General features: G+C 36.7%; 1 protein-coding gene across 1 annotated transcript; it reads right to left on the bottom strand.

Moving 5' to 3' along the window:
• Positions 1-1,545: 1,545 nt before the first annotated feature.
• On the bottom strand, positions 1,546-8,695 carry sfxn1 (sideroflexin 1). Its single transcript, XM_030765742.1, has 11 exons — positions 8,620-8,695; positions 6,565-6,734; positions 6,261-6,431; positions 5,844-5,942; positions 5,657-5,732; positions 5,405-5,490; positions 5,107-5,234; positions 4,695-4,744; positions 4,434-4,483; positions 4,250-4,297; positions 1,546-3,816 (listed from the first exon to the last, which is right to left on the bottom strand). Exons 2-11 carry the CDS (start codon positions 6,726-6,728, stop codon positions 3,720-3,722), a joined length of 969 nt encoding a protein of 322 aa, XP_030621602.1. The 5' UTR covers positions 6,729-6,734; positions 8,620-8,695; the 3' UTR covers positions 1,546-3,719.
• Between the last annotated feature and the right edge of the window lie 554 nt (positions 8,696-9,249).

The following is a 9,249-nucleotide window of genomic DNA, read 5'->3' as shown; positions in this document are numbered from 1 at the left end:
ATGCTCAATATGCAAATTCAATCGATCGGAATGTCTCATGAATCACTAGACCTCATCTGTTCTACAGCTCAGTAGGCTACTCCCTTCTTAGACAGCGCTACCTATCCAATATGGCTTCTGAACAGAAACACCCCCTTCCAATTCTAATGCAATTTTTGGTGACTTAAGAATTTAGGTGTAATGTGAGGACTATACGCACAGTGGTAAAGTTAATATTCACGAGTCCCAACTGATGATGGGAAGAAAGTGGTAATTAATGTTATGAATTTTCTGTGTAGGGACCAGAAATTTGTTACATTTTTTTACATTTTTTTTAACTTCAAGATTCCTAAAGCTTAACATACACGGATTTTTTGTTTTAACTAAATTCAGAGCAGCTTGACAGTTTATTCTTCCAACCTTCTCACAAAGTAATGTTTTACTGTATCATCTTGTAAGATATGAAATTGAGCTAATTTGAGAGACTGAATGGTAACTTAATTCATCAAAGAATGTAGAACTATGTTATACTTCCACCACTTGTCATCCTTTTTATTTACTCATTTCCTGTCAGCCCCCCCCCCCCCCCCCCCCCCCAATATTCGGCTGAAATTTTGTGACCTGGTCTTGTTCTATTTTTCCTTTCCCCCATCAGGACAAGTAAAATTACACCTGAGCCTCTCCAAAGCCCAACTAGCTATAACACTCACAAATCAGCGCATTCACATAACTGGCTGATTCAGCTAAAACATGATTCATCAGTCAGCTGGGTTTATTTTACTTCACCTTAACCACTGTGAACCTATGTTTTTGTTTCTTGTACAGTTTTGTAAATCAAGTACGTCAGGTAAAAAGTGAGGGAATATAATTAAATGTGTTGCAAAGCAACATTTTATAACAACACTTCTGCTTCATAAACTTGACTTAGGACGTAATGGGTACTTGCTAAATGTTCACATTCCACATGTGTGTATTGACATGTTCATGTTCATATTCATGTGACATTGCAGTCTTTTTAAGAGCCTAACAAGTAAATAAATAAATAGTTCAGCAAAAATGAACTGTATCATGTGATTCAACAAAGAGTTTTCATCATGTGCATACTTGGTGCTTTCCCTACATTTGTCATGTCTGATCCTGACAGTTTAGACTAATGTATTAAAATGGCTTACATAAAATTACACACTCAGACCACTAGATGCCACATTGTACCACATTTTAAATTTCAGTTGGAGCCAACAAGTCAAACTACACCAATGGCCTGGTGGTTATGCCACAAAACAGGATTTCTAAATGACATTGCTACCTTGGGGCAAAAGTCAAAGCCATCCAATAGGAGAACAGCTAAGGGACATTCCTATCAGCCATCTTGACGTAAATTATCTCGCTGACTGAGAGATCCAGTTCCATGAATATCTCCAGGCAAATTAAAGACCTTAACTTGTAGCAGAGACTGGCCAGACGGATAAATATTTTGGATTGCATCAACAGCCTTGAAGGGCATATGAAAGCAATCAGAATTTTGTTGTAAACCTCAAAAAGAGAGAGAAAACAGATGTACAAAAGTGAAGACAGCCACTGATTGGCAATATCTTTTATTTCATCCAGTTAATTCACACAAAACAACATCCCCATTCGGTGTAAAAAACAGAATACCACTGGAATACCCTTTTGAAAATATCGCAACACATCTTGATGACAGCAGACTGTATTCATAATCGTGTATTTTGAACATTTTAAATACTTCTTTCAGACAAACTTAAAGTTGTGTATAGTAATTATGGCAAGAAATTTGGTATTTCAAGAGTAGTTGAATGCTCAATATGTGTTAAAACTGCATGTTTGTTCTGATGTCTGAGGATGACTTTATTGGGATTTTGGACAGAAGTCTGAAGATCCAGGTACAGAAAAAGAAGAAACAAAAGTTGGAAAAGATTGAACTTTGCCAAATGAACTAGCGCACGTTTGCATTTCAACTACAGGACAATTCAAATTCAATTTGTCTTCATGACAGTGTGAGGTAAGAAAATTTCAAATCTTCAGAGAAAGAGATAGAATGTACCACAAAGGTATCGGTTTGTGCTTTCATCAGATATAAATGCAATTTCAAATGCAGCTTTAATGTTAGTGCCAAGAACCACTGACAGATTCACATTATCTGTATCTGCTGCAAAAGCTACATTCAGTAACTATGGACAAATGTGGCACATAGCTGGAGTACAGTCTCAATACTCCTTAAGTCAGTCTAGCAACGCAAGTCCACACTGAAACATAGTCTACAACCTTATTTGATGCAAATATTCGTACTCTGTATGCATACAGACCATATTTGAAAATGATACCTCTAAAAACATAATTACTCATACGTAATCATTTAAGTAAACAGATATATACGATATTTTCACATACAGACTCTTAATGTGATGAAGAACTACAGCATATAGTCAATAAAATGGAATGTTCACAAGAATAAAGACCCTTTGGATATGTTCATATACATTTATATTCATACACCTCTACAAACAAATACATAATGAAACCTCCAAATTGCACATCAGACCTATGTATGATATTTTAAAATAAAACAGATCACACTAAGATTGGACTGCAGTTGATAACGATTCAAAGTCAGTTTTGTTTATGTGCTGTATATGTTTCAGCGGTCACAAATTGTAATGTTTGTTTCATATGCTGAGAAAAAAAAAGTCTGACACCCCTAATACATTAGCACTGGAGATTTTGACAGTTATACAAGTGTGCTTTAATTGTGATAGCACCAATTTGTTTTTGTGTGTTTCATGGAAATTCATTTTTGGACTTGAGGTAAAAATTCACATTGTAAAAAATGAATTTCAATGTTCACTGTTCTGAAAAGGTAGCGGTTAAGATCTCCTTCTGTTCTAAACATAGCACGACACTGAAGATACAGAAAGGTACAACCACAGAAATGCTGAGCTTGTACATTCTTTAAAGACAGAGAGAAACTCTTTGACCACTTTCGAAAAGCTTTGAGAGCTCGGACCATGTACAAATACCAAAAATGGACTTTGCCATTGTTAATAAGGAGAGTGACAGTGTGACATTACATTTTTACTAAAGAAATACTGTTTGTTCATGCATGTTTGGCAAGCAGAATAAATGAAATGGCCTTACATTGTATTCATCACATTATGAACATACATTGATTTTGAAATCTGAGGATATAAAGTATTAAAATATCATAACTGATTTAATGGCTTCAATCAATTGCACTGTTGTTGACTGAGGTCTCATGAATATCCATTTTCATGAATTTGAGTTTGGTAGGTTTGTATTTTGAACATTGTATTTTTTCATTGAGATACTAACACTGAATGATAATTACAGCAATGCAGTACAGAAATAAAAACAGTACAATAACGATATACCTGCCATTTTGTTCTTCACTGAACATGACATAGAATGGCAAACAGGAATAGTTTGGCAGGAAACACAATTATTTCAAAAAATTACAAAAAGTACTACATGGAAATACAAATGTCTACGTTGGCACCCTTGGACATAGGTCAATTCTAACACCAGCACAAATCAGCAAAGTCAAAAATGTCTTCAATTAAAAACAAATCAGAAAATAGTCACAAAGAAAAACCAGGGTGGGATGTCCTTGAAATAAAATGAAACAACTTAACTTTGGCACACAGAATGATGATTCATGTTTAACGGGGTAGTTACAGCAGTGCAGAAATGTGTTGAGTTATCCTTCATAGTCCTTTATTGAAGTAGACTCTCTCCACGCCTGGGTGACTGGCACGAATCTTCTCCTGAAGCTCTGGCTCCAGGCGACTCAAGGACATAGAACTAGATATGTTCACAGAGACAAAGACAGAGAAACAGAAAGAGAGAGACAGAGTAAAACAGGAAAAGAGAGAGAGAGAAAGAGAGAGAGAGAGGGAGAGAGAGATTCGCAAATGTACTGTAATCTACTCAAGCGTAAGAAAAAACACTAGCGTTCTTTCTCTTATACAGATGTTGTAATTTCTATTTAAAAGAAAAAAGCACAGTTATATAGTTGTTGCAGGTGCAAAGAGAAAACGCTTGTTGTCAACCAATAAAAAGGTCTCTATAGTCACTTGAATGGAACTTTTGTCCTCACTAAACTGCTGTGAATTGCAAGCTGCTTGAAAAATTATGAGGATAAAACTTAATTTTGACATTTTTTGTTTCATTTGCCAAGGCATTTTGAGGTTTATAGTCAATATCAGGTGAAATTTTCTTTTGAAAATTCTCTTACCTCTTTTGTGGAAACAACGCACAGCAGAGTGGAGTGGCAAACACCAAGCTGAGGGTTGAAATAGGTAAAATAAACAAGGTCACAAACAACAGTCAGCTCTACTTGCTTCAGAAAAGGCAAGAGTCATACTGCAACACTTCAAATGGTCGCTTATTAGGCGTCCAATCTATCTTTGGCAACTCACCAAAATCCCACCAACCCAACTTGAATAGGAGCACTCATCCAAGGGAACCTCTATGAAAAGATGAAAAGAAAAAAATCAACATGGTGACAAAGGCATGGCAATTCTATGGGTGCCATTGTATGTTCTAATGCACGCACTGAGATGGGAAGGCAAGAGTGCTCTATGTGTGCACTCAGCACAAACCGAACAGTTAGATTCTCTGCGTTTAATAAGTCACAATTATGAAGACTAGCACATCATTTAAAGAGCGTGTGCAAATACCTTAAGAAACGCTTTCTTTTCCAAAGAGTTCATTAGGAATGGTGGAATAGCTGTAAGAAAAGGTAAAATACAATTCCTTGACCAATTTTTTTTTTTAATTTCACTTTTCGCTTATATTTTTGCTGTATATTTTGAATCTCAAACTATCACATATCTTTGGTACTGGTACCATTTTATATGTATGTATGTATGTATATGTATGTATATATATATATATATATATATATATATGTGTGTGTGTGTGTGTGTGTGTGTGTGTGTGTGTGTGTGTGTGTGTGTGTGTATGTATGTATGTTTGTATGTGTGTGTGTGTGTGTGTGTGTGTGTGTGTATATATATATAAAGATTAGAAACTCTCTCAGCTGAAGTAAAACAATGACATTAAAAATGCAAATTAAAAGTGCACACAGACCCATCCCAGGTGAAGCCATGAGGATTCTAGAAATCACCACTTGTGTGATGGCCTGTTGGGCTGCTTTCGTAGACTCCCCTAACCTATTGTCATTCTCGTCTGTTACCGGAATCCCATGTTTCAGTTCCCTGTGATTGGCAGACATATCCAAAAAAAATGAAAAATGTTTTGCATGAATAATAAATCATGCTATAACTTAGAATAACTTCACCATGGTAACTGTAGCACAAATGGGTTTTTTTTTTTCAAATATTTGTAATATCACAGAGCTGAAACTGAGTACCAGTTTACATCTCACCTTTGTCTCATGAGTGGTATATTAATACAGTTGGCAGCAGCAACAGCAGCAAATGGGACAAAACGTCCTATGAGTGGTGAGATGTGCTGTGATAAAGAACAATCATTTTATGACGGCAGGACTGCTGTACAAACTGTCCCTACAATCACGTTTTCTGACACATAGAACATTTTAACAAACAAATGACTGCGAAATACTTTAAATAACTAAATATATAATAAATTCACAGTATGAAGTTGTATGCAAGAATACCTTTGCCAAGGAGTTCAGTCCCAGTGCAGTGGCCACCGCACCTGTAGTGGCTGATATGTAGGCTGTGCCAAGCTGACTGCCAGTGAAAGAGGCAACATATGTCAGTCAGCATGGATATATGAAAGGCTGCATGTAAGTAAAGCACAAGAACAGTTTGGGGTAATGCAAAATTTAAATGTTTACTTACTTTACTGTAATGGGTGCATCTCCACTCCTATTGGTGTAGTTGACTATTGCATTAAAAGACTGATTGATCCATTGCCAAAAGACCACAGCTGGTGTTGTCCTTTATATATTAAAAAAATAACAAAAGTAGCAGAGTCAGGGTGCTTCGTAAGTTTCTTTATCTTTGATTACTGACTTACAGATATACTCATAATCAGAGCCACAATTAGGCGACATTGTATCATTCATATATGATGTCTTAAATAACTTAAATAACGCATTCAACTTCAGATGAAACAACATTTGTTATCAAAAGTAGAACTCTTAAAGTGGGCAATCACACACTCTCTAACACTAATGTAGCCAATAATCTATATCTATTTCAGCCATCCTGCAATAAAGTCAATAAAGAAATGGTTCTCCGAAGGTTACGCCTCACCTATAGAATGTCATCATGCACCCTGTGATGGTCATGTTCATTGGCACCTGTGCAGACATGCGACCAATCAGAAGCATCTTCTCTCCCGTGTCCGGATGAAAAGCTGAATCGAAAATGTACTTGGCCCTCCATAGCTCATCCTCTGTCAAATCCGGAGATACGACCCCTTGCCTTCAAGCACATTCATATGTAACAGTTAGAGAGGGAATTTTTATTTCAGTATTTGATATAAACTCACAGTTTATGTAAGCAAAAAGGAAAAAGTTGATGTAAAAAGTGGAGCAGAGTTTGATTCAGGTAGTACCTGTAATCATGGATGATTTGGTGCGCTTTGTCTAGTTGTTCATTGGACAGGAGGATATTCCTAGGGTCTGTAACTGTGAAGAAATGTTTTGCTCTTCCTATAAAGGTTCCCTGATCCCAACGAGGCTCTTTGATATTTATGTTAGTTGAGAGCTCTGCTGCCATGGTGCTCTGGAGAGGTCAGAGGCAAAAATCTCCTGTTAGCCTACACTGAGCTGAACTCTGCAGGTTTGATAGGTGATGCACAAGAAAGAAATATGTTCTAGATCTAATCTAATCAGAGACACAAAGGCCACAGCACTGTGTGCTAATGGATATACAGTGAAAAGGCTTTAAAAGTTACTCCCATAAACACAATTTTAGAACACGGGATAACACAGTTTCGCTGCATTGATGTAGGCTTTTCTGTCTTACTACACCAATTAACAAGTGTTAAACAGCTATAATGTCCCCTGAACTGAAAACTCAACAAGAAATTCCTCACTGGATTAGTCCATTGCTGATTCAGCATTAAGTTGCTATGGAAACATCTGACCGACCAAAAGGGTTTTGAAGCGCTAAATCGTCTCTAAACATTTCTGACAGCACGTTAAGCAAATTGAATGAGACAACAACTCCACTCAATGCCAAATAGTAGACTATATATAGAATGAATAAGAATATAAAACGTTTCTGTTGCAGACGTAAACCCCTTGTAACTAATAACTGAACTGTTTAACCAATTAGCCTCTGTTCTTATCTTCACACGAAAACATCTTTCGACCTCCGGCTTTATTTATCTCTTCACCAAAATGAAAAAGTCAACCATTAATCTGTTACAGACGACGGCCTTCACACTTTTTGCCAGTACCCTTTCGGGTGCGTGGTTCAACTGGCTGTCATGAAGAGGCTTGTGACTCTGTATTTGACTCGTCTCTAATTCTTGATAAGCCCCCTCAAACAAATCACATTGTGTTTTTCATATATATCACAGTTTCAGTCACCACAACGTATAAGGTCACCAACCATTTACACAATGTAGTGAGGGATTGTTTAAGATCTATCTGTTGTCAAAAATGTAGTTTAGTATTCCATCATAAGTCTATACAGCATTAAAAATATGTTGATGCACCAAAGATGGCTGCACCACAGACAACAATAAAACAGACATTCCACTCTGATCTACACTGTGAAGTCCGACAGAAGAACCACCGTCTCTTCCAATTGAATTAAGGTTCATGGGGTTTCTCACGAGTTGACTAAATTTGCGCGACTGCCAAGGCTCTTACAGCAGCCGACTGCAACATGTTTGATCCTGTCACAGAAGTCATATCACATTCGTAAAAGGTGTGATTAAAATAAGAAAGAAAATACACAGAACGCAAGTAGCAAGCTTCAAACCAAAACATCAAAGAGTAATATATTTCCAGAGCGCATGGTAATCTTAGTTGGCCCACAGACTATGGCCTCAAAACTGAACTTTGAACAGATTTATTCTGCGCTTAACGCTTCCCTCTCAAGTCTCACTATTACCCAACATTGTTCCTCTATCGCTATAGATTAGCCAAAAATGAGTGGAGCAGTAAAAAAAAAATAATAATAATATTATGTGCATGATCAAGCAAAGCGGACAGATAAAAATGATCATCACTGACCTGTCAGGGAAAAAATTAAAATTATGCTGTCATTGTTATCTCGACAAAATTTTGTCGTTTGAACCATGCAAATGGGCGACCACAACCAGTCACCGCTGGTTTTTAGCTGACAACTATCAGGCTTCCAAGGCAGATGAAGACATCAGGTGACTTGAGATTTGGGTGAGATCCATGTCTCAGAACGTAGGACTGATGTTGCCAAATGTCAACACTTGAAAATTCTTATCCGTTAATACGCTGTTACAACCATCTGTTCCACTCCAGCTGTGCACCTCTATTTCAACCGCTGCCTGCCACATCTACACCATCCACTTACTCACGGGATGTAGTCTGAGGGCTGTAGAATAACTCAAGAGCCTACCTGATTGTCGTTATCATCACAGCATTGTTATGAATTTTCAAAAACATAGTCAATTACTTACAGTGCAAGGCTCCTTGTCAACTCCAATCACGACAGCCCGCTAGGGATATCAATGAGTCGCACTACTACGCTAATTTAGTATTTACGAATGGAGCGTGAAGCAGACTACAATGAGAAGAAGGCTGCTGTTTCAAAGACCCGTAATATTGATTTCAAAATAAAAGCACCTCTTATGCGTTACTTTACAGGGTAAATTTGGAATTGACGTTATAGGAATGTTTGTCGAAAGAAAAAAATTATAATATATATTAAATATATTAAATTATATATTAAAAGCCTGTGATTGAGCAGTGTGTTTGAATTTGAATAGCAATTCACAAACATGAAAACTGGACTAATAATTCAATATACTGTTCACAGCAACGACTTTTATTTTATAATCTAGTGAATTCTCGTTTGTAGATACCGTAGCATTTATCACAAATGCACAAAAGAAGTAATGATAAGGCACCCTTTTGACAAAAAATGAATCAACATCAGAGCAAAATAGCTGATATTCAGAACATTGTTTGTGACAAAAGAATACAATACCTTATAACTATTTAACAAAACAAAAACGTACCATTAAACTTAAAGCTATTTCTAACTTCTTAAGCAATGTGTTGAGGGAGAAAGCAAATCTATATAAAAG

Source organism: Chanos chanos, chromosome 2, assembly GCF_902362185.1.
Source record: "Chanos chanos chromosome 2, fChaCha1.1, whole genome shotgun sequence".
In the NCBI taxonomy this organism is placed as follows: domain Eukaryota; kingdom Metazoa; phylum Chordata; class Actinopteri; order Gonorynchiformes; family Chanidae; genus Chanos; species Chanos chanos.
The sequence above is the reverse complement of the archived record's forward strand: the minus strand, read 5'-3'. Positions and strand labels throughout refer to the sequence as shown.

Bases quoted from the DNA above. Each gene is read 5' to 3' on its own strand.
- sfxn1 (XM_030765742.1), bottom strand. From the start codon at position 6,728: ATGGCAGCAGAGCTCTCAACTAACATAAATATCAAAGAGCCTCGTTGG. The intron at 5,491-5,656 runs GTATTCTTGCAT...TCTTTATCACAG, and splicing joins GACTGAACTCCTTGGCAAAG to CACATCTCACCACTCATAGG. The intron at 4,484-4,694 runs GTATTTGCACAC...ATCTTTTCATAG, and splicing joins AAAAGAAAGCGTTTCTTAAG to AGGTTCCCTTGGATGAGTGC.